Raw genomic sequence first — 27,349 nt, forward strand, 5'->3', positions numbered from 1 at the left:
ATAATGCAGAGCCAACTGGCTAAAGAGACACAAGAGAGAACAAAGAACTTTGGCTGGTTTTCAGCAGACACTCCCTGAATGGGGGACACAGGTAAGATAGTCATGAATGACTTGTGTTAAAAACCCTTTTCTCTGGTTTTAAGAAAGCTGTTTTGGATCACTGTATTCACCACTGTCACAGCTCTGGAAGGGAGGACTTGCAGACACTGAAGCCAGTTGGACTTAAATAGTTGCCATACATATGCTGTAGTTTGGGGAGTTGTCTAAGAGTGGGAGAATCACAAGATTCCACCAGTCACGGTGTCTGGAGTGACTCACAGCCAAGAATGCCCAAACTCAAGACAGACTGTCAGAAAACAGGGCAGATACCCCTAAGCCGGTGGTCTATTCTATCATTAGATTCATCAAGCCAGTAATAAAGAGTATTCCTGGAATATAGAATGTTGTCAAGTATCAGGAGGTAGCCAAGTTAGTCTGTATCCACAAAAACATCAAGGAGTCCGGTGGCACCTTAAAGACTAACAGATTTATTTGGGCATAAGCTTTTGTGGGTAAAAAACCTCACTTCTTCAGATGTATGGAGATGGCCCTGTCAACACTGGTTCTCCACTTGTGAAGTACTCCCTTCTCTCTTTTTTTTTTTTTTAACCCATGAAAGCTTATGCCCAAATAAATCTGTTAGTCTTTAAGGTGCCACCGGACTCCTTGTTGTTTTTATGGAATACAGACAATCCCCTTGGCATTCCAGCCCCTATTTACTATGCAGGCAAACTGGACTTTATGGTGTAAGGTTATTAAAACCAAAAAACACCACACAATAGGTTCTTCCAACCCCAAGGGGATGGTCACTCACCACAGGTTACTGGATACTTCAGGATCTCACCAAAAACAATACTGTGTTAGCCAATCCTTCGTAAACTAACTGAAGATTTATTAAGAAAAAAGAAATGAGTTATTAAAAGGATTAAAGGCAGATTAAATACATTACGGTTGAATCAGAATATATGAGTCTTGTTGTTAGCAGAGGTAGAACATCTTCTAAACCTCCATAAGTCTCTTAAGAGTTCTTCCATGAATCTTACAGAGTGTCCTAAAATGTTTTGTTTTTTTTTTTTTTTTTTTGGGGGGGGGGGGGAGAATCTCAGTCCAATGGCTCAAACTCCCTCGATTTAGTGTTCAGTGGCTCAGAGATGGCACGATCATGCCCAAGATCCAGTATCTATAACTGGAAATAGCCCGGCAAGTGATTTTAGCACAGCACGTGTGTTCCTCTGACAGAAGAATAGATACTTGAGTCTATGAAAAGTCCTAATGGCACTTGGTCAGAAGATCTAATGCTTCACCCCTAAAGCTTCTGTCTTGTAAAAACAACGTGAAAGCCAAACAATTCTTCATTAAGTAAACTCGCATCTAAATGTTAAATACATGCCTTTAGATCCAATGACAATTGAGTATAGTTGCATAATATAAATTAATTATAAGGTAATATAAAGTTACAAGACATTAAAAGGATTTAGCAACTACAGGTTATTTTGGTTATGCTGGTATAAGGCTAATAGGGTGAAGGTAAATACAATTAACGTCTATTCTTGATTGTTATCAACACAAGTGAATGGGCTTCTGTCTGCTATTTAACATTCCTTTGTTACCCAAATACAGTGAATTAACACCTCTTTGAGGTCATGCCCTGAGCTGGCTAGCTGCCAGCGCCACATTCCTCACAAAAGGTAAGAGCATGATGCTTAACACCTGAGGAACTGCACTGAGACAAGAAAAGGAGACAGAAGTACAAGTAACCCTGTAACCATGATAAGCTTATTTTTGTTCAGGTAGGGTTACCATTCGTCAGGATTTACCCGGACATGTCGCCCTTTTTGTGTTAAAAATAGCGTCCGGGGGGGAATTTGTAAATCACTCAAAATGTCCGGGATTTCCCCCCCATGCAGAGCAAGGCACGGCTGGGAGGACTGCAGGAAAGTCAGCCTCTCGCATGGGGCTCTGGCAGCCAGAGCCCTTCCCCCTGCAGCTTGCCGGGCTAGATTCCGGAGCTGCTGTAGAGCTCCTCCTCCCCGCCCCTCCCTCCCTGCATTCTGAGCCGGCGTTTGCATCGGGCCTCGGCAGCTCCTCCTCCCCTGCAGCCCAGCACAACACACAACCGGGTTGTGTGTTGTGCTGGGGAGCGCAGCCACGTGTCCGGCTCCGCACAGAGCCCAACACCATGTTCTGAGCGGCGGGGTAAGGGGGCCAGGGGGCAGGGAGGTTCTGGAGGGAGCAGTCAAGAGACGGGGGGGGGGGGGGGTGGAGAAGGTTTTGGGCAGTCAGGGTACAGGTAGGGGGTAGGGTCCTGGGGGAGGGCAGTTGGGGGGGGTCTTAGGAGGGGGCAGTTGGGACAAGGAGCGGGGGGGTGGGGGGTTGGAAGTTCTGGGGGGGAGCTGTCAGGGGGCAGGGGTGGGGAGAGAGATCGGAGCAGTCAGGGGACAGGGAGCAGAGGGGTTTAGATGGGTTGGGAGTTCTGGGGGGGGGCTGTCAGGGGGTGGAGAGTGGTTGGATGGGGCGTGGGAGTCCCAGGGGTCCGTCTGGGGGTGGGGGTGTGGATAAGGGTTGGGGGCAGTCAGGGGACAAGAGGCAGAGAGGCTTAGGTAGGGGGTGGAGTCCTGGGGGGCAGTTAGGGGCAGGGGTCCCAGGAGGGGGCAGTCAGGGGACAAGGAACGGGGGGAGGGTTGGGGGTTCTGAGGGGGGCGGGAAGTGGGAGGGGCAGGGGCGGGGTTCCTCCCGTCCTCTTTTTTGCTTGCTGAAATATGGTAACCCTAGTTCAGGAATCTAAAATAGTTATACCAGTGTAAGGCACTTCTACACCTTTATAACTGCATCTATATAAAGGCTTTTACCAGCATAACTGTCAACAAAAAGTCACACCACTTACCAACACAACTATGCCAGTAAAATTAAGTGTAGACCAGCTGTATACTTGGAAAAAACCACAATGTTAAGCATACCTCTTAACATTGGAGTGCTACTGGACACCTTGTTGTTAATGTTAAGCATAGTTTTACCTTCAGCATACACAATGGCAATCATGTTTAAAAACTTGATAGTTGTAGTTAGCCAGCCACTAGGCACCTCCTAGTGCAGACAAGGCAGAGTTCTCAGGTAGTTGAAGACAATGGTCCAACATTAGGGTTACCATACGTCCGGATTTTCCCAGACATGTCCGGCTTTTTGGTCCTCAAATCCCCATCCAGGAGGAATTTCCAAAAAGCCGAACATGTCCAGGAAAATAGGGAGGCATGGTAAGGGGACCCCCGAGTGCGAATGGCTGCAGCAAAACTTACAACTCCTGCGATCTGCCAGGGCACAGAGGCAGCAACGGCATCCGAGCACACAGCCGCTTCCTCCCCGGGCTCCAACTTTCCTAGCTCCCGCCGCCGGGGGGCCGAAGGAACTTTCCCAGCGCAGTAGCAGCCAGAGCCCGCAGGGCAGGAGGGAGGAGGGGGAATGCGGGGTGCTCAGGGGAAGGGGCGGAGTTGGGGCAGGGCCAGGACCCCCGTGGAGTGTCTCTTTCTTCAGTCTTGAAATATGGTAACCCTATCCAACATACCAACTCACATCTTGTTGTGCTATCTGCTATTTGCATATGGTTCTTTACCTTTTGAAATAAAATGTTTTTCAAACAATTCTGAAAGGTTATTCAACATACCCTTCCATTATGAAATTTGGAAGCATAAGAGAATATAGGGAAACCTTCTCTACTGTTTTAAGCATATTAAGTTAATTATTTTAGCCCCGCCTAGAAATATTCTTGTTTATCTTCTTCACCCAAATAAGCTATCATTCAGCAGCTGTTTGTGGCTCAAAGAATCTTCTCCTTTATAATGCACAGGGTGGTAACTGTTTATAGAGCCAAGAAACTACTCCTGAAAGGGCAGCTGGGCTCATGGAGGATGGAAATTTAAAAAACTCACTTTCCACTTCTTTCTTAGCCTAACAACCTTTAGTCCTATTTTAGATTAATTGGGAGTTGGTTTGGGGCTGCCAGTTCACCTCAACATCAAATGTTGAATGAATTTAACTGCTTCTGTTGGTGCTGCAGCTCATTTGGATTAGAAATTGGTAACTACTAACACTTTAAGGCAGTGGTTCTCAAACTTTTTTTTTTTTACTGGTGGCCCCTTTCACATAGCAAGCTTCTGAATGCGACCCCCCCCCTTATAAATTAAAAGCAGGGTTTGGAGTGGAGGCTGACAGCTTGGGATCCCCCCTACCCTCATGTAATAGGCTCGTGACGACCCCCCAGTTTGAGAAACCCTGCTTTAAGGGAAGCAGATGCATCTCCTCCACAGCCTAAATCAATGCTGGAGAAGCAAGATTTTTAAGATTATATAAGCTCTGGAGGCCTAAAACAGCTTTAAGTAGAGCTTTAAAAAGAGAGGTGTTTGAAGTTCATTTGCCTGCAAAGGATGCAACTAGACTAAGGGAATCTGTAGAAAGGATAGGCTTTGCTGCTACTGCAGCTAAAGCCTGCAGTTACCCAAAAAAGCTAACAGAGGAAACCTCTCCCCACCTTTCCCCAGTTTCCATAAAGATTTAGTCTAGTGAGTACACACATAGTTGTGAGATCACTCCTCCTCCCCAAAAGTTATTTGACCAATGACATCACTATTACAATGTGCCTTTAAAGCTAAACCTCTAATAAAACTGCTTTTAATACACTGGATAGAAAACAAAACTTTATCAAAAACCATTGTCTCTTGTTGCTAGGTAGGCTTAGACATAGAATATAGAAGACATAAGCAAGGGCCATAAGAAGCACTTTTTAAAAATGTCATGGACAGAAGAGCTATTACTGACCCATCCAAGAAAATTTTGTGCATTTGTGAAGTGCTGTCCTCTTGTTCTTTGGGAAAAGCAGACATTTTGAGAAGAGAAGCACCATTATGACAAGACCAACACCAAATCTACAAAAAACACATTTACCTGATTAGTTAGTTCTCAAGTACATAGGACAGCTACATGTTTCTATTTGACTGAACATTAGACTATAAGAAACCCCTTCCTGCTGCTTTATCACAAATAGTTTTGAGGCATCCAATGAATCATTCAGCAGCAATCTTGTACTTTAGAACCAACAGCAAATGCTCCAGTCACAACATTGCATAGTATTACCCTCAAGAAGTTTAATCATTAGGTACAAGGAATGGACAAGGTAGGTGTAATATGTTTTTAAGTTATGGTTGCTCTTCCCTCAGAGCTTGCACACATTGACTAGAATTGGCAATAGCTATTCCATTCAGTTCCCTTGCGTAGGCAAACTTTTAGACTGCTTTATATTGTCCAACAGATACTAGCTGGACTACTAAAATAGGAGCTGAGAAACTCCGATGGTATGCATGTTACTAAAACTAGCTCACAAATAGTCTGTTTTACAGGGCAGTATTACGCCATGTCTCATTGGAAGACAAAGATTTTGATCACAGTTTAAACCTGGGTATCTGAGATTTTCTTCAAGCAAGACTGACAAGAACAAACGACAAGCCATAAAGAAAGAATGAATCTACACTGAAATAAAGTAGGAATTGCAAAGACGTTTACTTTATGAAAACTAGTTCCTTTGTCCCTGCAATGATCTACACTTTTGGAGTGCTCACATGGAGGCATATCCTATCACAGTGGTTCCTAAACTGGTCTCAACTCACCTTTGACTCTGAAAGCCCAGTTGTTTCTTTCCTTCTCATACATCAGCAGAAATATGCTGGCCAAATTACGACTCAGTTACTCCTATGCAACACCATTAAATGCCAACAATTGCACAAGTGTAACCAAGTCATAATTTGGTCTAGAATATCTGCTAGTGGGAGAGAAGAAAAGCCCCAGCTTGGCTTCCACATCCAAGAGAGAATTTGCAGGGCTGGCAGTTTGGAACACAGCTTTATTTGTAAACTAAAATTTGAACTGGAAGTAATTAAGTCCAATGGTACCATTTCACAAAGACAAAGAGCTGTACTTTAAGAGGAAGGGGACTGATTGCTTGCATCAAGAAAACTGAAAGTCTGCCACATTACCCTGTAATCGTCATCTTAACCAGAACTAATTCGGTCACAGAAGTGATTTTTAAACTTAGTTTTTCACTTGGTCTTTGTAACCAGAAATTAACTTGATTGAAGGGCTTCAAAAATTTCTTGCTTTAACTAGAAGAAGCCATCAGGGTAACAGCAGGCTACTGTATAACAATTCCCTTTGCTGTACTCTGTCCTGTGGCATATTTGAAGATCAGAGCACTGAACTAGGTTTAATGAGGGTAATAAAGGCAGCCAACGTTTTCTTCTAGAAAGTGTCTAGTTTAGAAACTAAAGGTGTGAAAGGACTTGCTTTTCATAGGTGAAGTCAATGGGCGCTGTGGGTGCTCAGCACCTAAGACAGAGGTCTCCAAACAGAGGAATGTTCAAGGGGGCATGGCAGTGCCAGCCCCAATAGGGGGGTAAGGAGGGAGCAGCACCCAGCCCCTTCCTGCCACCAGCTCTGCTCAAGTCCCACCCACAACTGCATCCCCAGCTCCTGGCCCCATGCCTGACCTCATCCCCAGCTTCAGCATGGCTCCATTCCTGGCCTTGCCCCCAGCTTCAGCCACTGGCCGCAGCCCCATTCCCGGCCCAGGGCCAAGGCTAGGGGTGGGGCCGGGAGCAGAGCTGCACCTGGCTGCCAGCCCCCACCACAGCAGCCCTGTTCCTGCCCCCGCCCCCAGCCTCAGCCCCTGGCCCCACCCCAGACCACCCCCCAGCCTTGGACCCGGGGGGGAGGGGGGGTGACTCTAAAAAGTTTGGGGACCACTGACCTAAGTGGATCAGCGATCTCTATATAAAAAGTTGCCTTGCTTGCTCCTCTCCACCATACTTTATCTGTTCTTATGACATGACTATCACATTCAGTGCCTTAACACTCACTGCTGAAGTACTGTCATTAGCACAGCAACCAGCACCAAGCAGAGTCCTGCAGATGCCAAGACACAGGTGCCTCTGGAGAACCTCAAAATCTCAAGGAAGAAAGACTAGTCAGCAAATGCCATGAGCATGTGTGGGGTCCATTAATACTCGCACATGTCTTCCTAGCCTTATTCAGATATGTAGGGAAAGGTAAAGTAAAAACTATTGCTTTATATGTTCTTTAGGGGAAAGAGGAAGCTTCATGAATACCTATTTTCAGCTGCTGCTTCCTCTTTTACAGATGAGTTTGCTGTTGCAGAAATTACTTTAATAGTGCAATATGAATTACACTAAGACTAATGTACTTAAATAATGCATAATTTATTTATAGATGTATTCTGTCTGAAATACAAGTTACAATTTTCCCATCTACATTTTTTCATGCTTCAGAATCGCATGTATACTCACAGGAATGCCTCTTCCTTGGTACTGCAAGATACTCTCTTCAGAGAGGGACATGGGAACAACAAAATACAATGGCAATCTAAAGAAGAGAGAAACATTTCCTATAGCAAAGAATTCCACAGCAGATTTAATGCCCCTTGTACGATGCGGGAAGTCCTCGCCACAGAATCAGGAAATCTGAATACTTACTAATTCCCAATTTCCTACATCAATCAGCAACTATGTTCTGGAAGGCACACAACAAACTGTCCAACTTTTAAAGACATTTGATACTTAAGGCTCAGTACTTGCAATATGCTATCGAGATAGCTTTAGTAGTATCTTGAGAACTCACATTCCATTGTTCTGAGAGTTGGTACATATCTGCAGTCAAAAGCTTAATGAAAACCTTAATGCTGCTGAATCCTAAAAACTAAAAGGATTTCCACTTGAAAATAAGGTCTTGTCTAAACTTGAAAGGGTTCGCGGATATAGATACACAACTCTCTCTAAGGGGGAGACAGTTTGTATCAGCAAAAGAGGGTCTGGGTTTTTGTTTTTGGGTTTTTTTGCTAATTTAGCCTAAATCAGTTCCCCAAATAGAGTAAACTATACTGGCAAAGGACCTTTTTACTGAAATAATGGTGTCTAAACTAGGGCTTTTCCTGACCTAATTATGTTAGTGGGGGGAGGGGAATCATACCCCTGAACAATATAGCTATGCCAGCAAAATTTAAGCATACACCAGGCCTAAGTGTTTCTTACAGTGCATGAGGCCTTGGAGAAATGAGTTGGAAGACAGCTTCCACATGGGAGGGTAGAGATTTACCACTGGTGTTCATCACTAACTTTTGAAACATGAACAGTGACTTTAATATTGAATTTGCTATACAAAACATTTTAGAATTCAAGCTTACTTTTCAGAGACTTTGTAGGCTTCGTTGGCACTCAATACTTTATATTTCATGTTCCCTTTGGTCCGTTCCAACTCCTCACGCCAATCCTTAATAGCATCAAACATCACAGTTTGGTTTTGTATGTCTGTCAACAGAAATCCAATTAGATACTAGTTTTACAGAGACAGTTGTAATTACTTGGCTATTACAAAAGCATTTTTAATTGTAAAGCAACCACTTTAAACCAAGTGCATATACAGAACCCCTCACGTATGAATGCTTTGAGCACAAAAAGTTAACATGCCTTTGTACAGAACATTCTATGCTTCTGTCTGATCTTTACTACTTGGTCTTCAGTCAAATGCTGCTTAAACCAAGACAAGTGTTCCTAAAGCAACGATGCACACGGGGTCGGATTAACTCTCCTGTGGGCCCAGGGCTATTAAATTTTGTGGGGCCCCTGTATACACGTCTTTTTCTAATTAAAAACAAAATGATCACAATTATGGCATCAAGGCTATTAACGCTATATTAAACTTGCCTTTTAATTAACATAAAGCCGTTCTATGGTTACATTTCAGTCTTAAAACATGTAGAATATAGTTAAGTTAATTCAAAATAGCCCACTTCTTAACTTAGAACAATTGTTACATTAATTTCTTTCTGGGGGGGAGTTTGGGTGCAGGAGGAGGCTCCAGGCTGGGACAGAGTGTTGCAACAGGAGAGGGTGGGGGAGTGTGGGATCTGGGAGGGAATTTGGGTGCAGGAGGGGATTCTGACCTGGAGCAGGGAGTTGGGGTGCAGGAGGGGATTCTGACCTGGAGCAGGGAGTTGGGGTGCAGGAGGGGGTGTGAGCTGTAGGCGCCAGCTGGGAGGTGCTTACCACAGGCGGCTCCTGGCCAGCGGCGCAGCAGGGCTCAGGCAGGCTGCCTGCCTGCCTGCCTACCAGCCATAGCCCCATGCTGCTCCTGGAAGCGGCCGGCTGCTGGCACATCTCTGCACACCCCTGGGGGGAGGTGGACAGCATGTCTCCTCGCACTGCCTGTGCCCGCAAGTGCTGCCCCAGTAGCTCCCTTTGGCCAGAGCTGTGGGTATGGTACTTGGGGCAGGGGCAGCGTGCAGAGCTGCCTCCCCCTACTAGGGGCCGCAGAGACATGCCAGCAGCCGGCCGCTTCCGGGAGCGGCGTGGGGCATGGCATGCAGGCAGCCTGCCTGAGCCCTACTGCCCCAGGGCACCCCTTAGCCTGAGGCCCTGGGCTGCAGCCCCTACGTTAATCCGGCCCTGGATGCACAGTAAGATTTTTTTTTTTTTTTTTTTAAAACAGTGCTTCCAATATGCTTGAAGGCTAGTTAGCAGTCTACAGCCAAGACCTACCGTGTACTCTGCAGCACTTGCAACCATCACTGTTTACTCTGCTTATATGTTGCATCCCCTTCTCCCACTTGGTCTAGTCTATTTGGATCATAAACTCTTAAGGGCAGGGCCTGTCACTACAGTGTTCAGTGCCAAGAACACTGACCTCAATGCTAGCTGGGATCTTTAGACCCTACTGGAATATTTAAAAAAATTAAATTTCAAGCTAAACGCTTGAGCCAACATCATGGTGCATCAAAACACCTCTTGATAAAATAAACAGATGTTTTGGGTACACAAGGAATGAAGAATCAGCAGGAACATCATTAGAACAGCACTATTACATCAGCTAGGTTTCTATTAAAACTAGCAATTTAAGAAATTTAAAAAGTTATCTACACAAATGTTTTGCTTGTTCAAAATATAACAAGCCACTCTGTGTGACTTAACTAGATATGGCTAAATAGAAACTTTTAAATTATTTTGCAGGATGTGTTTCACTGATAAAATATACTAATCCAGCAGGTTTAAATTACCATCCATGCCAGGCCGATCAGTGCATCTTTCCTTGATGATTGGGGGAAAAACCCAATCCTGGAATAAGGGTGGGTGTGTTTATATGCAAAATCTCTTTTGAAAGACGCAAGAACAGTTTCACTCAGTCCAAAAAGTGAGAGCAGGAAGTTACGTTCACCCTTCTGACAGTAATTTAGCCAAAATAGAAAACAGAAGTACAAAAGGAAAACTAAATAGCAGTATTTCATTGGTATCAAGGGAAAAAAATCGTATATGCAAAACGTCTGCACAAATTGATCATGAATAAGGCTACAATTTAGTCATGGGTATTTTTAGTAAAAGTCATAGACAGGTTACAGAAAATAACCAAAAATTCATGGTCCATGACCTGTTCACGACTTACTAAAAATACCAGTGCTTGACCTGCAAGTTGCAGGCTTTGTGGAACCTCTAGCATTAGCTTAATACTATGAATTGATTCCCTTCATAGGCTCACTTAATGAGCCTATGAAGACCACTTTCTCTGGGCTAAAAATTGTATATTAGATACAAAAAAAAAAATAGACATCAAAAGCCCATTGGGGGCTAGGAGCATGCAGCTGGCATGTTTGGAGATTTTAGTAGCAATCTCTAACAAATTCTACTTAGCATGTACAAATGAAAATGTTCAGAGGCTTATAACTCTGCCAAATTTGGGAATATCATCATGGGTCTAGCAAACTTCTGGGCACTAAAAAAAAAATCACAGGCAGCTATAGCCTAGAAAGTAGGAATGACAGCAAGCAGTAGTTACAACAAACTAAAAAAATAAAGAGTAAAGTTTACCTGTATTGGTTGGCGCAGCTGTTGCATAAGAGAACAGAAACAAGCGTTTAAGTAGTTTAGGAGTCTGGCTATGATGAACTATGCCACTGACAATCTAAGAAAGGATCAACAAATTAATACATGATATATAAGATTGTAATAAAAGCCAACTGATGCAAAGAGCATCTGCACCTCAAAGGCAAAGCCAAGGAAGGAAGAGATTACACATTTTAAACGGACATTGTCAATAAGCTTCAAATGTAGTAAGATAAAGACCTGATTTTAAATTCAAAAAGATGGCTTTGCCTAAGCATCTGTGCAGCTACTATGTCTAGCACTATATTTAAAGGGCAATCCTGAAATCATAACATTACTCCACTTCAGTTTCTCTGGAGCCCTTTGGTCAAGATGTATACTTTTTTTGAAGGAATGTCTTAAGAGTTTAGAAAGATCATTAGGTGAACTTCACCCTAGACTAGGGCTCAATCTTAGTTTTAGTGCACCCTTTGACACCAAGGTATCTGATATCATTTCACCTGAGTACACTCCTATGATTTGTGTGAAACTCCTTTAATACCAGCAGGAGTTGCATGTGTGCATTAAGACAACTATGCGGCCTAGTTATTTCCCTTGTTTGTGTAATGTCAGCCTTGGACATTCTTCATATAAACCTTTTGGTGAGAGACTTCTCAGCTGAAGGTTTTGGTTATTTTTCATGTTAAAAGGTCAGAACTGAAATTCTTACCAAGAGAATATACTTTGATGTCTATAAGGCAGATGTAGTGTTGTGAATCAGCCTGTCTCTCTGAACCAAGAAAATTGAATTCTATTCCCGGAAGCTACAGTCTCATTGTGTGACTCATGAAAATCACCTACCTTTGAAAATACTACATCTCCCTAGATCAATATAAAAAGGTATGTCTACCAAACCTGTGCTAAAGCTTTTAAAAGTACAGTTAAGTCTGGAAGCAAACTAGCTACACCAAACTGTAAAACAACTCAAAAGCCAATTATTAATCAGGGTCTTCAAATTTAAGTTCTAATTCTTACTTCTACTTTCATAATTCAAAGAAAGCCAAATAAATCCTTCAGTATCAGAAGAAATAATTTGCATGCCAAGTTATTAGAGAATGGACATGGCAGCAGGAAGTAAAAAGGTTAGCAAGGCAGTACCACAAGTATATACAAAGCCAACTTACATTATATTCTTTAGCTAGACAAGCTCTAGAGCAATTTATGCAGTACTTCCAAACTACTAGAACTTTTCCACAGTAAAAGCCAGTGCACCCAACATTTTAAGTTATTAGATGCACACAAAGAAAGATAGTTAAAAAACACGTTTAATCAAATCAAAGAGTAACTGTCCCATGATTGTTCACCCCAATAGTGAATGACTCAAAAGCAAGCTTTGTTGTAAGGATTTCAGTGAACTGTTCTCAAATCAGTCTCCCTATTCTCCAGAAATTCTACATCATTTCCCTGTAATTAAAATATCCTGTTAACACCCCACCCCAGATTTTTAAGGGGGGAGGGGGGAGTTGTAATCCAATATGTAAACGTTGCTATACTTACCCTTTTTACCTCCTCTTCCTTTGTATACCTCAGACAGAAGTGAAATACTCTAAGATCTTTACAGTAGATGATTAATTTCTCTGGGTATTTTTTCAGTTGTCCAGATAGAGATTTCTTTTTCTCATCGTAAACTACAGAAGTAAAAACAAGGAAGAACATACCAACTTTAAAAATTCTGGCATCTCTTGTTGGGGTCCCAATTAAACTGAGTCAACATAAGAGTTTTACTAAGTATCTTAGAACACTGACTTGCAGTGCAGACAAACGTCTGTACTCACATACTTGTCAACACTATCTTTACAGGTGAGATAGTCTCAAGATTTTGTGCTCTGTCCTAGGTCTCCTCTTTTCACTCAGAGAGGAAAGACAGTTACCTTTTCCATAACTGGTGTTCGAGATGTGTTGCTCATGTCTATTCCACTAGGTGTGCACGCGCTCGTCACGTGCACTGGTGTCGAAGTTTTTCCCCTAGCAGTACCCGTAGGGGAGCGCCCCTACCAACCCCTGGAGTGGTGCCTCCATGGTGCGCTACCTGGGGCACTACGTGCTCCCTCAACCTTCAGTTCCTTCTTGCCAGACAACTCCCACATTCCTTCCCCTCTGCCAGATGTGGAATAGACATGAGCAACACATCTCTAAGAACACCAGTTACGGAAAAGGTAACTGTCTTTTCTTTGAGTGATTCCTCATGCGTATTCCACAATAGGTGACTCCAAGCTATATCTGTTGGAGGTGGGTAGGAATTCACAAACTCTCAGGATGGAGCACAGCCCTGCCGAACCCAGCGTCTTCCTTGATCTGGGAGACTACTGCATAATGCGAGATGAATGTGTGAACTGAAGACCATGTGGCAGCCCTGCAAATGTCCTGAATGGGAACATGGGCTAAAAAGGGAGCCGATGAGGCTTGCGCCCTAGTCGAGTGCGCCCTCACAATTGACGGCGGAGGGATTCCCGGCAGGTCATAACAGGTACGGATGCATAAGGTGATCCAGTTGGAGAGCCGCTGAGTGGAGATTGGCCAACCCCTCATATTTGGCTGAGGCGATGAACAGCTGCAAAGACTTCCTGAACGGCTTAGTCCACTCCAGGTAAAAAGCCAGAGCCTGTCGCACATCCAGCATGTGGAGGTGGCGCTCCTCACTGGATGCATGGGGCTTGGGGCAGAAGAACAGCAGGAAAATGTCTTGACCCATGTGGTAGGCGGAGACCACCTTCGGGAGGAATGAAGGATGTGGGCAGAGCTGGACCTTATCCTTATGGAACACCACGTACGGGGGCTCGGAGGTCATAGCCCTGAGTTCCGAGACCCGCCTAGCCGACATGATCAATCCGCCGGTAGGTGGTAGGCCTATAGGCAAATGTCGTGGGCTATATAGAAGTCCCACAGTTTGAGGGCCTCCAGGCAGAGGATCGGGCCCTGCCTTGCCTGTTGACGTAAAACATCAAGGTCGTGTTGTCCATGAGAACCCTGACCACCCTGCCTTCGACATGCGAGCAGAAGGCCACGCACGCCAGCCAGACCGCCCAGAGCTCCTTGACGTTTATGGGGAGGGCCAGGTCCTGTGTAGACCACAGACCTTGGGTGCGAACATCTCCCACATGGGCTCCCCACCCCAGGTCCAATGTGTCAGACACCAGTTCCATCGACTGGGGCCTGCCTCTGAATGGGACTCCGCGGAGCATGTTCCCCAGGGAGGACCACCATCGAAGGGAGACTATCACCGGTTCGGGCACAGTGAGGACTTTGTCCATCCTGTCTCTGGCATGGGAGAACACCAAGGCCAACCAGAGCTGGAGGGGTATCATCCCGAGTCTGGCATGGCGAACCACATATGTGCATGCCAACATGTGACCCAAGAGCTGGAGACATGCTCTGGCTGTTGTCACTGGAAACCTTATGCCTGTGTCGATGAGCCCTTTCAGGGTCTCAAACCTGTCTGGTGGGAGGGAGGCTTTGGCCAACGTGGCGTCCAGGACTGCCCAGATAAACTCTATGTGTTGTACCGGGACTAATGTGGACTTGGTGTCGTTTATCAACAGGCCCAGAGTAGCGCACGTGGACAGAAGGAGCACCACGTGATCCTGCACCTGTGACCGGAAGCTACCCTTGACCAGCCAGTCGTCCAGATATGGGAAGATCTGGACCCCACGGTGCCTGAGGTAGGCCACCACCACAGACATACACTTTGTGAATGCCCTGGGAGCAGTGAACAGGCCAAATGGGAGGACCGTAAATTGGTAGTGTTGCTGTCCAACCGTGAAACGGAGGAAGCGCCTGTGCCCATCAAATATATGGATGTGGAAGATCAAGGGCAGCGTACCAGTCCCCCGGATCCAGGGAGGGAATGATGGAGGCCAGGGAGACCACGCAAACTTGAGCTTCACCACATGCTGGTTGAGGCCTCACAGGTCCAGGATGGGCCTGAGCCCCCCTTTGGCCGTCAGGATAAGAAAATAGCGGGAATATTACCCCTTGCATTAGAACTGGTGGCTGACAGGATGAAATTAAATCATACATTAATTCTCATAGTACATTATAAAATCCAGCTCCTACAATGGCGGGGTCCTGTAGTGAGATGACGAACGGGAATGACGTTTACGTTCGTGTCACAACTGGCTACGACAGCCCCTCTGAGACGAAGACCTTCGGCGGCATCTGCTTTGATCCCGTCGGTGTCCACTCCTCGAGGCGGAGCAGTGCCTGGAGTCTCTGTCAGTCGGAACCCAGCCAGATAACCTGGTGGGAGTCAACAGCGACCTGCACGGACTACGCATGGGACAGTCGCTGAGCAGCGAACGGTGTTGGGAACATTCCCTTGACTGTGACTGGTACCGAGTCGGGGGCATCTGCGGATATCCCAGCAGTGGCTTGCCTCTGGACCACGGGGCCAACATTGACTGTGCTCTTGGTACCGGCATGGACATAACATCCTGGGCTGCTTGCAGAGCCTCTGGCATGGAGGGAATCCGGACATCCAGGAAAGCCTGCTCCAAATGGGCCGGGCTACTCCACTTGACCCGAGTCGGAGGCCTAGAGACTGATGGGAACCGAGGACTGCCCAACATGGGTCTAGCCTCTCCCCCAGCCTTGCTCCGGTGCCATGGCAGAGAAGGCCTCTTATCCTTCTTGGCATGCCCTGAGGATGGGGAGCGGTGCCGACTGGTAGATGGTGCCGGGGGGGGGGGGTGTTACTGCGCACCGACACCGTGGTACCCAGTGCCGACTCGGAGCGGTGCGCTGGAGTAGGGGTCAACGCCAACTCCATCAAGATGGCCCAAAGCCTAATGTGTCTCTCGGTCCGAGGCTTGAACGACTTGCAAATCTTGCAGCAATCGCTGAGATGGGTTTCATCCAGATAGCATAAACAGTCCGTGTGCAGATCACTCACTTGCATCCATTGCCTACAACTGTTGCACAACTTAAAACCCAGGGGCACGAGACATGCCCCAGCCCGCACTAAACTAAAACTAATTAAACTACTAACTACAGCTATTATACACTGAATGAACAAAAGTTCTGGGGAAAGAGCTGTAGCAAAGCTGGAACAGAGCAGTTCCGAAGCAACTTCACTGGTGGCAAGAAGGAACTGAGGGTGGGTGGAGCACGTAGCACCTCTTATACCGCGCCATGGAAGCGCCACTCCAGGTGTTGCTAGGGGCACTCCCCTACGGGTATTGCTAGGGAAAAAACTTCTGACACTGGTGCACGTGGCGAGCATGCACACCTATTGTGGAATAGACATGAGCAATCACTCTAAGAACTGAGTTTTTGGCTGCAGTTCTTAATTCTGACTACAGGGTACCATTCCTTTGGTATGCTGAACAGGGCAGAGGCTTCTCTTATGCTGTTCACTGCTCCCTTGGCTGCTTCCCACAAGCAGTTAACCGCTGTTTCAGCTTGGGCATTAAGTTGTGGCAGACAGGAAAAGAAGCCCACCAAGTTGCCATGGGAGCAAAGAAGATTTAACTTGTCACTTCAAATAAAACCATGATAGCATATAGGCTTTCCTTGAAGATCATCCAGAAAGAGGGGTGGTTTTATGGGAAAGCTATAGGGCCTAGTGGAAACCACCACCAGTTCCGAAAGAATTTAAAATTACCAGATGGTGCTTATCTGAACTAACCTTTGGTGCCCACACAGCCACCAGCCTATCATTATTTTTCTTAATTTGCCACATTTAACAACATCAAACATCATCATTATGCAACACTGCAAAACCAAACATGTAAGTATTGATTCATTGTTCCTCTGATATGGGTTGTAATTGACTGTCCAGTAGAGAGCAGATCTTTAACATCACACTAAACACTGAGATGAGGTTCTGATAATTAAAATGTTTTAAATAATTCAAGTTCACCAAAGTGGTCACAAAGCCCTCTAGATCCTTCCCTCACTTGAATGCATATAAGCAAGGCCAACTATACAGTTGCATCAATGACCAAAAACACAATCTCTTATGCCACCAGGTTCTGCTGTTCTCTCCCAAGGCTATTCCTTTCCCCTCCCCTCCTATCCTAACCCAAACAATGAGATCATAGGTCCCCTTCCCTACTCTCCTCCAGACTTTATTCCTTCTACTAATGCTTACATCCTACTGCTTACAAGTTCCCAGACTAGTTTTCAATTTTTATTTAACACTACTACAAAGGATAGACTTTTCTTTGAGACCTTTTAATTTAAGTAAGCTGAACCCAGTATTTGATACAAATGTCTTATTTTTCTTTCCTCCCCATCCCTTTTTCTAATATTCAGATAATGCAGAAAGGAATGTTTTTTATTTTGAGATGGTACTTCTCTAGAAGTCCACCACAGAAGCAGGAAGTAATCACTTGGCAACTGAATATTTAAATTGCTCTGATGGGATATTATCCAGAACCAATAAAGTGAAGCACTTCTATACCTCCGTGCATCAAATATACTACAGTGGCTTAGTAAGTGTGGGGACTGATGTGGTCCAGTTTTAACCCAATATGTTACTGGGAGCACTTTGCCAAGAATCAGGACATCTCCCACTTAATTTAACTTTCAAACTGGCCTAATCAGATACGTAGACAAAATGTAGATTTTTTCCAATTTCATCTACCAGGTTAAAGAAGTGGGTAAACTATCAGGATTAGCCTGAATCGAGGAATTTTCAAAGCTATGCAAGACCTGTATCACACCTTGACTTATGTGGCATTTTGGGCTCAATCTGTTCAATCCAACCTTTACTTGAAAAGATAGGACATATGAATGTAAAAAAAAAAAATCCATCCATGTTTCACTTCATTATTTATTCCAAGTTAAGTGATGAAAGAGTTACATTGCAATGATGTTATCCTAAATAGATAAATTTGTAAACCAAGAGCACTGGTTTAAAAAGTACAGAGTCCAGGTTTTTAAAAGGTATTAAGACGTTGCTACAACACCTAACTAATTTAGGAGCCTAAATCTCATTTTCAGTCCCATTGACTGTCAACAGCTAAATACTTTGAAAAATCTGGGCCCATGTCTTTAGAGTTATGTGGAATGTAAGACGGGGGGCGGGGGGGAAGAAGAGAGATAGGGAAGCTAACCTACCTCCATAAATATGGTCTATACAATGCAGAGTTATGTCATTTTCTCCTATGATCATATTCTTAAATTCTGGCTCCTATAAGACAAAAAACATTTCCTGTTATACAAAATTCCTGTCAATAAAGCCCATTATAAACAATGGCATCTTCCCATTCAAGAGCTATACCCTATGTATTTGGTAAAGATATATTTACTTTAGTGACAAGTATTTATCTGTTTTTTACTTATTGGATTTTCAAAGCAAGAGTAGGAGATGGAGCAATACAAATTAGTTCAAACTTGTTTCGTACGTTTCAGTTATGTATAGGGTGACCAGATGAGAGGAAGAAAATACTGGGAGGGGGAAAAAAAAAAAAAAAAAAAAAAAAGGCCAAGTGCTGCCAGGCAGGCAAAATCTGGTCTGCAGAACTTGTTATTAATAGTGACGTAAGAAAACTCAAAGCGGTTTTCAAATCCCACACAAGTTTGCAGGGTTTATAGTTAAAGAGTTTTGCTTGTCAACTGAGCATATTTATTACAGAAATCAATTATACAAACTTGAAATTAAATCATGCCAGCTTTGCAGTCACTTTTTAGACTAGAACTTAATTTTCAGAATGGGCTTAATCTTAGTCTGATGTATTGCCATGCATATCAAATATACTATACTACACGAAACACAAACATTACACACATGGTATTAGAATCTTGCTTCAATGAGCTTAGTTCATAAAATTAACTGTACAGAATTTGGGGGGGGGAGGGTTTGGCTGAGTAATAGCTCTAAAATAACCTTGAGTTTCTGTTCTCAGACACCAACTCAGTGCTTCAGTTCCTAGATTAAACCTCAGATATTTGAGGGGGGGGGGGGGAAAGGAAGTCATTTTGTTCCAGTGTCACTGAAACACTGTGCTCTGTGAAACCTGCTTAAGTTCAGTATAATTTTTAAGTCACTTTGGCAGATGCACTCTGTTGCTTCTATATATTAAGCATAGCAATAATTAAATTGATTTTTTGGCATTGACTGTTACAAGTGTAAGTCTTCCAAATAAATGTTTTTAACTGTACTAACTTTAAATTAAAATTTAATTTTTTCCACCTGAACTTAATTGTTCATGTGTCTAATTTAAAACAGACACTGAACTTGAGTCATGCAGCTATTCACATGCTATAGACTCCTAACATTCCTACCAGATTCCAGGTGACAAAAGGTAACAGTTGAGATTTTCAAAGCCAACAAGAGGATTATTTATTTGTATTGTTGGAGCACTCAAAGGCTCAATCAAGGACTGGGATCTCATTGTACAAACATAAGGCCATCCCACTCTGAAGAGCTCACAGTCCAAGGAAACTAAGTTATAGGGAAGATGTCAATTCCCTAGACTGTTTTGAAGATCTTTTTCCCCCTCCAGCCCAGGAGGATAGGAAGGGTGTAAACAGCCAGAATTAGTTAGCCTCAAAAGGCTTCTCCACAGCTTTGCAAGACCTGTTCAGACAATACCTTGACTTACACATCTTGCAAAGGAGGTGCAGTGGTTGAGGCACGACACTGGGACTTGGAAGACCTTGGTTCAAGTTCCTTGCTCTGCCATAGACTTCCCATGTGACCTTGGGCAAGTCACTTAGGCCACGTCTACACTACAAACTTTGGTCGACGCAAGTTACATTGGCATACAGGTGCCAAAGTCTCTATATCGCTCATGCATGTGCATATTTGGCTGCTTATGTCGATGCAGCAGGTACTCACCAAGAGCACTTAGGCTGATGTAAAGCACTATGGGTAGGTATCCCAGTATGTCATGTGCTGCCATCTGGCATGATGCCTTTTGGGAACGCATGATTGGTTGGCCAACTGCCCACAAAGGGGCATAATCATGAAAGACATTTCAAAAATACATGCTGGGAGTCGGGGAATGGCGGGGGGCACGGGGAAAGGCTTCCAGTCTCCATGACCCCTGGCAGTGGAGTTCACAATTGTTGCACTGTGGGACAGCTGCTGAACAACTGTCAGGGGTGACACAAGTCATACAGTGTTTACCTTCATGCTGCACTGACCTCAGTAGGTTGACCAGGGCTCCATGCTATTCAAGGAGGTGGTTGCAACAACACAGTAAAACAAGGTGCTTACATCAGCAGGACACAAATTTGCATGCAGCCACATGCACAAATAGGTTGACACAAGACAACTTACATCAAGCTAATTTTGTAGTGTAGACCAGGCTCCTCCGTGCCTCAGTTCTGTATCTAATACATTGGGGCTAATAGCTCTGTACCTCACAAGGGTTTGAGGATAAAAGACTGGGGCATTCAAACACTACAGTAATGGGGCCAGATAACTAACTAAGACTAGACTCTACATTACAAGTTGCATGGGTCTAAATAAAGATGTATTTTATTTTTAACTAAAGAGGTGTTTTTAAAATTTAATTAAACCAGTAAAAGCCCCCGTGTGGACACTCAGATTTAAACTTGACCTACACAGATTCCTTACCGACTCACAAGGAATGGATACAAACTAGGTTTAAATTTGTTAAAGAGTGCCCACAGGGGCTTGCACTGATCTATTCAAAAGAACGCTTTTAGTCAAACCCATCCCCACTTGCAACATAGCCATAGACTTAATCTTTTCCCTAAAACTTAGGAGTATAATATAAAATGCATTATTCTCAGGAACAATTTTCAATAGTGTGATAGCAAGTCTAAAACAGGCCATGAGAACTAGAGACTAAGACGTCACCTAGAAACATGACAGCATTAGTTTTATCATATCACTCTGTTCTGACTCTTTGGGACATAACAATTGGTGCTTTTGAGGAGAAAATTGTGACCTCTCACAGAAGAGATGGACTCAAGAAATAAAAGTTCTGTCATGACTGCTGTTGCTACTCATTAAGTGCCACAGAGGGTCCTATGGGGACAGTCAGTGTACAAACTGGGGTTAGTGAGTTTGTGGTGCTCAAGGCTTGCTACAAAAGCTTTCCATTTCATTTCTTTATAACATTCCCTCTACCAGGAGAGGAAAAAAAAGACTGCATAGAGGCAGTGTATATTACTTGCTACTAAGAAGTACATTCACAAGACTTAGCCAAACGAAGTTTGTCTTCCTACATTATCATCCGAAGCAGATTCATCACCAAGAAAAGCAATCTTGAAGTTTGTGCAAATGAGTTTCCCGTAGGTTCCACGATTTGACCCATCTTCTTGTACACACTTTAATACAGTGTTTGCCTCACAGAGCAGCAATTCACCTGATTGAAATAAACAGTCTTAGCTTGCAGTGTAATGAGACATTCTAGATATTTATTAATACACAAAGTCATCTTTCAACCTCCAACTCAGCATTAACTTTGAGTCCAAACTTCCTATGCATTGTTTGGCTGAGTTTACAATGTCACAGAAGTGCCAGAAAAATCAGATAAATGGCTCATGGGACTGATATCTTCTCACCTGGGCATTCTATCTTTAGGTTACTGGTTCAAGTTTAAACCAAAAACCTGGGCAATAGCCTTTGAAATGAACTGCTGGTCTTAATTTCTAATGGACAAATGTCCATATTACAATTTGTACCCTTGTGGACAGTTACATCTAAGCAATATATTGAGTTTAGATGTAAAGGTGGGTCCAATCTAAGTGGCTGCTCCAGGTTCAAATTGGAGGCATATTGCCGGAGAAGCTTAAAGTAATGCTGCCTCCTTGTGCTGTAGACAGGGATTGCACTGAGTGTCTTGGCAGATTAAAGCCAACTCCTTTCATGAAATCAAGTCTCAATTATAATTTTTCTCACTGTCAAGTTTTTGTAACCTACAGCATTCTAATGCTTTGCATCTATTTCTACCTACAACCTTCATTACCTTAATGAGGTTTTGGCTGGGAATCATGACATGCATTTGATAGGTTACCAACAGTATACAGATTCTGCAGGTACAGAGGACATTCCAAGGGCTTAAGACCACATTTGGAAGTGTCATTATGGATCTGTGATGGCCAGAATTAAGCTCTATACCCCACATGCAAAGACTGACCTCCAAGCTTAATGCTAATTCCACTAGTTTTTGTTGACTTTTTATAGCACACAGGAAAGATTTAAAAGTGGACTAAAGAGTTTTAAACAGTTGGGCTTGTGTCCTTGCTAGCATCTTTATGAAGAATGCAAAGGCTTGAATTTTTATTTTATTACTGCTACATTCTCCCATTTTTGTTGGAGAACATTTGGAATATCTCAGGGATGTTTATTGTGATTCCTAACATCTTAATCAAAGGGGAAAGGGATTATCTTTACCAAAAGCTTTTTATCTAAAAGGTTAGTTACCGAAGTTGAATAAAAAAAGTTGTAAAAAAAGTGTAAGAGTAATTTTGAACTGTAACTAAAAATATTTTCAATAGCTCAACTTGCACTCTTTTCTTGAGGTCATTGCACTAGTTCTCTAATCAGGCTTTCAGCCAAGACAAGACCTAAATTTCTAATATATAGAGATTTTCCTAAATTCCTTCTAAGTCTTCTTTATAAAATAAAGAAATGTAAAACATGGGCACAATTTTTCCCCATGCAGGACACCTATAAACACAGCACTCAAGGTCCAACAGAAATACCAACTTTGCATTTTAGACCATGCAGATGCAAACAGAGCATTCAGCCTGTATGGTTACTTACCTCATATCCACTATTTTACTACTCAAGATACAGACGTCTCTTGAGCGTTTACTGCACCAAACAAATGAGAATATTTTTTATATAGACACATCTTCATGAGAAGACATAATTTTGAATTCTTAATTCAAAATACAATGTAACACAGCAGTTACCTGGTAACAGGTGAAGATTTAATTCCTTTTCTATAGGTTCCTTTATGTGTATTTCCTAAAACAAAAGAAGAGTCATTGTTCCTTTGTAAAGAACTTTACTACATTAGTACCATTTACAGAATGATTTTCTTAAATGTAAACACTAGATTACCTCAGGGATCTGCAAAGCACTGCTCTGTTCAAGAGGCAAGAAAAAAAAAAAGTTTTATAAACTTTTCAGTTTGCAAGAGAGAAGAGATAGGGATATTTAAAAGGACACCATCCACTGGAAATAAATGTCAGAACAGAGCTAGAAGCTGAGGCCCCAACACCTCATGCAATATTTGTAGTTTTACAGTAGTCTCTGCAATATTAGTAATTTTGCAAATTTTAAAAAGGTGTTACTCTTCTGGTTTGTGAAAGATCTGAATAAGAGCGCTGTCAAACACAGTAAAACTGAAGAGATTTTCCTTCTAATATTTCAATTATTAATAACTTTAGGTAAAAAAATATTCTAGGTAGAAGTGTGACTTTTTCCTTTTTAAACAGACAGAGTTTGGCAGTAGTTCTTAAAGGTTATTTGTCCACCAGCAACTTAGACAAAAAGCACTGTCACTATTAAAGAGATCTCGGAGAAAGTGACTCCAGAAGCTCAGACAGAAATCCTTTACACACACTGAACATGGCATATTTCAATTAAGAGTCATACACACAGCACAACCCAGACGAGGGTCCCAGAGAAGGTCTTTATATATATTAATTAATTAATTAATTACACTAGCCTTAGTGCTACTCAGCATGATTAGTGTAATTTTACTGTAGCCTCCCTAGATCAAAGAACATAATCCTTCCTGCTGAGGCAGTTCAGAATGCCCCCTCATCCCCCTGGAGTCACAATGAACAGCTTCACCTAACATGCATTAGGAGCCCTTGTGGAGAACTATATTGGTTAGCTGGAAAACCAAAGGAAACATAGCTGTTGCAAACTAAGGTTAGTTTGTGCCCAGTATTCTAACAAGAGATTGTGACAACCAAGAAAGCCAGTTGGGAAATTTATTAAAGGTCAAAATAAGAGGGAACAATAAACAGTATGCCTGAGTCTTGTCAAGCTAAGCACAAAGGAAGAGAAATACCTCCTGGCACAAACACAAAATTAAAAACTTATATACATGCATATAAATACAGATACTGGTTATCCAGACCCAAAAGAACCTACATGCAAAATGGTGAAGTTATTGATAAGCATCTAACAAGGCAAAGGGTAGGTTTACACAGCCAAGAAAAACCACCAGCTGACTGGCTTGTGGGGCTCTGGCTGAGGGGCTGTGTAGATTTTCAAGTTTGGGGCTGGAGCCCGAGCTCTGGAACCCTCCCACGCTGCAGGATCCCAGAGTCGGCTGCCATGACCAGCTGCAGGCTTTTCTTTGCTGTGTAGACATACCTAAACAAAATACCAGGAATCCTTTGCAGGTCAGCAGCAAAAAGTATTGAGTGCTGGGATAGAAGACAGAAAAGGTGGTCATCCTTGTAAAAAAGGAAGGTAAGGCAATCATGGAAAAAAATTCAAGCCAGAAGATGACAGCTAACAGAAGGGGAAAAATAACAGCTACTTTTGTGTTGTATTGTATAATCATGAATGGAAGCTTGAAACATTTAAATGAAACTGAAGAGTTCAGACATACAGAAGTGCTTTTAAACCAACAAAGTTTGTCTACAGGCAGCAACTCCAGTACTTCACTAAACCAGACCACATTGCATCAAACCTCCACACACATGCACAGACAAAGAAAACCGAGAACTGTTTTTCCCCCACTGATGAAGCTCCACCAATTGGACAGACTATTGCTATCACTGATGAAGAACTACAGTTCCCATTTTTCAGAACACAGACACAGCCGCACATGTACGCATAGCCAACTCTGCAATTCCTGTGTGCTTAGTTCATGTGCACACACCAGCCAGCTTCCTCTTCTGATGGACAAACATGAGCTTATTTTTAAAAGAGATGTTTTCCTATTAAACTTGGCTTCAGCAGCCTAACATACATAACAGTTAAGACTATTTAAAACAACTCTGTTTCAAAATTGTATGGCTATGAATGTTAATTTATTCTGTGACTATTACTTGTGGCTCATTAGCAGGCAGTTGGCAAAATTAGGACCAAAAAAATTATTCACTTAACTCAATGACAGCAGTGGATTTTTGAAAGTTTACATCAATCAGTTAACACAAAGTGAAACACTTACAAGAGACTGCCTTTAAAAGAGATCAGCTAGAATCTTTTAAATGTATAGCTGCAGTCCTGTGAAGAGAAGCAGGCCAAAACAAGATGGCCTTTTTAGTTAAAGGTGATCTACAAAGAAAAAAAAATGTCCTTTTTGATCTTTTATAAGACAACCTGAAAGGTTTTCCCAAAAGAATGTTTTCTGCATTAGAAATTCAAGTTGCATCTGCTTGAGAAACCTGGTATGAAATGGTAACACACCTGAGTGTGACAACTATTGTTAACGAGTAGTTTAACAGTCTGATTGATACCTTGATAATTTCAGCTATAAACCGATATAAATTTGAGAAATTAATTGTTTGCTAAAGATTTAATCTTCTCACCCCCTCAATTAAAGAATGAATTCAAAATACACATCTCAGACATCCAGGACGAGATCCTGGAAAAATAAGTAAGGATCAGACTTTACATTCCTTACTTTGTAAGAAAACACAAGAAGAAGAGACACTTTCAAACAAGTCAGGCCTTCTTTCTACATCAGGTAGAAAGAGGGCACAAACTCATTTTTAAGAAACATCTCTGAAGGTCAACTTAAGCAGTTATGTTGTATCCTCAAGGGTCTTTAATGTTAGTATGCAGGAATTTTACATTAAGGTAAACTGCATCCCAAGAAGTGACTATTGGTCTCCTTTTCTTTAGCCTTATTCCCTGGCCCAGAACACCTCGAGCCTGACCTCTACATTACACTTTTTTACTGAAAAAGTTGTGAGAGGAATAGAGGCACATTTTCCAGAGTGCAGGCTATCTTCTTCTGAAAAGCCTGGACAACATGTGACAATTAAAAATAGATTAATAGTTTTGAATATTAAAATGTTTTAATTTAGTACCTTGCGTATGAATCTACTGCTTCCTTCCTATTTATTTTGGAGCAGATTAGGTACCCTTTTCTCCTTGCCTGATGGCCCTAGGGAAAAAAATATATACGCCAACTGTTCCTAGACAAATGGCAACCTCCAACAAGTCATCTTAACCCTTTAAGATCATATTTATCAGCTAGAAGTTATCTTGTTTCAGTCATAGTTCATAGGAACGTATTGAGAAACTATGGAATTTTCTGTTGGCGCTCTATGGATTTGCTGTTTCATCTCAGGCTCTGGATAGTTCTCAGTACAGAAAGATTGCTTGCAGTCTTCTGAACCAAAGCAACCCAAAACTCCTTGAATGAAGAATAGCTACTACAGCTGTTATACCTGCAAAAAAGTCTCTGGCATTCTATACCAAGCAACCAAAAATCAGCCTGGGCTGCAGGATGATATCAAATGCAGACATCTTCCCCTTCATTCCAGCTTTGATACAGTTCTCTGTGCAACAGCCTCGGAAGCCTGAACTTCCAGGAACATCAGCTAGACTGGGAATAGCATTAGGGCATGTTTACACTAGAAACTTTTTGCAGTGTTTGTGTATCTGTTATCTGCAATAACTGATGTGAGCAGTGCACACACACTGCACTGTTAAGATGATTAAGGTACTTTTTCCTTGTATCAATGCAGCCACACAGTACAGCAATGTTTCAAAATGTAAGTGCTAGGTATTCTGGTGGGACATCCTGTGGTTTATTGCTTCATCACTGTTATGCTTTCTGGGATTTTTTTGATTGCAGTGGCTAGAATTCAGATGAGCCTGTACACTCTCCAGGGGGTAACGAAGTCCAGGACATACTCCTGATGATTGAGCAGTCATAACAGATATGTGAATCCCCATGAGCTGGAACCACAAAGGACAGCACATGGCTGCACACCAGCTTTTAAATGGGAAAGTGACATCCATTCAGGATAACCCCAGAGGACTAGCGGGTATACAAGTAAACAAAATAATAATCCAGGTAATGGACAAAGCGGTGTATGATAGAAGTGGAAGGACTTGGCAGATATGCAACAGTTGTTCAGGATGGAGATGTATCCACACCTACTTCGTGGCGGGTACTCTCATCCTGGAAGTGGGTTTTTTAAGTGGGTTCAATAACGTACTTGAAAATGCCAGATGACTCGCACTAGAAGACTCTGTATGTGGACACAAGTTAACCCGCAATAAATGTCAAATGTAGACAAGCCCTTGGTCTTGTATCCTATGTATGAGTGCAGTTTCCTCACCTGGAGTATTATGATGCAGAAAAGCATTTATATTTTCACAAAAAATGATAACTGTTTTGAAGATAAAGCCCATGAAGATCAGATTACCTTATCCTAACACTGTAGACGTTTGCACTACCTAGTCGGTTGATTAGCTAGAGTTCAGTCAATAA

At 42.8% G+C, this 27,349-nt stretch overlaps 1 protein-coding gene across 3 annotated transcripts in view; it reads right to left on the bottom strand.

Moving 5' to 3' along the window:
* MTMR12 (myotubularin related protein 12) overlaps positions 1-27,349 on the bottom strand; it is a 61,123-nt gene that overhangs the window by 20,222 nt on the left and 13,552 nt on the right. The window contains exons 2-9 of one of the 3 annotated variants that reach the window (XM_005303842.5): positions 22,845-22,899; positions 21,150-21,289; positions 18,066-18,138; positions 12,504-12,634; positions 10,953-11,046; positions 8,279-8,402; positions 7,386-7,461; positions 4,849-4,955 (exon numbers count right to left, since the gene is read on the bottom strand). In XM_005303842.5, coding sequence (XP_005303899.2) covers positions 4,849-4,955; positions 7,386-7,461; positions 8,279-8,402; positions 10,953-11,046; positions 12,504-12,634; positions 18,066-18,138; positions 21,150-21,289; positions 22,845-22,899 — 800 coding nt within the window. Of the gene's footprint in view, positions 1-4,848; positions 4,956-7,385; positions 7,462-8,278; positions 8,403-10,952; positions 11,047-12,503; positions 12,635-18,065; positions 18,139-21,149; positions 21,290-22,692; positions 22,739-22,844; positions 22,900-27,349 lie in introns of those variants that run through there. The other 2 variants (XM_065598832.1, XM_042860211.2) reach the window with 2 other exon arrangements.

This window comes from Chrysemys picta, chromosome 6, assembly GCF_011386835.1.
Source record: "Chrysemys picta bellii isolate R12L10 chromosome 6, ASM1138683v2, whole genome shotgun sequence".
Taxonomy (NCBI): domain Eukaryota; kingdom Metazoa; phylum Chordata; order Testudines; family Emydidae; genus Chrysemys; species Chrysemys picta.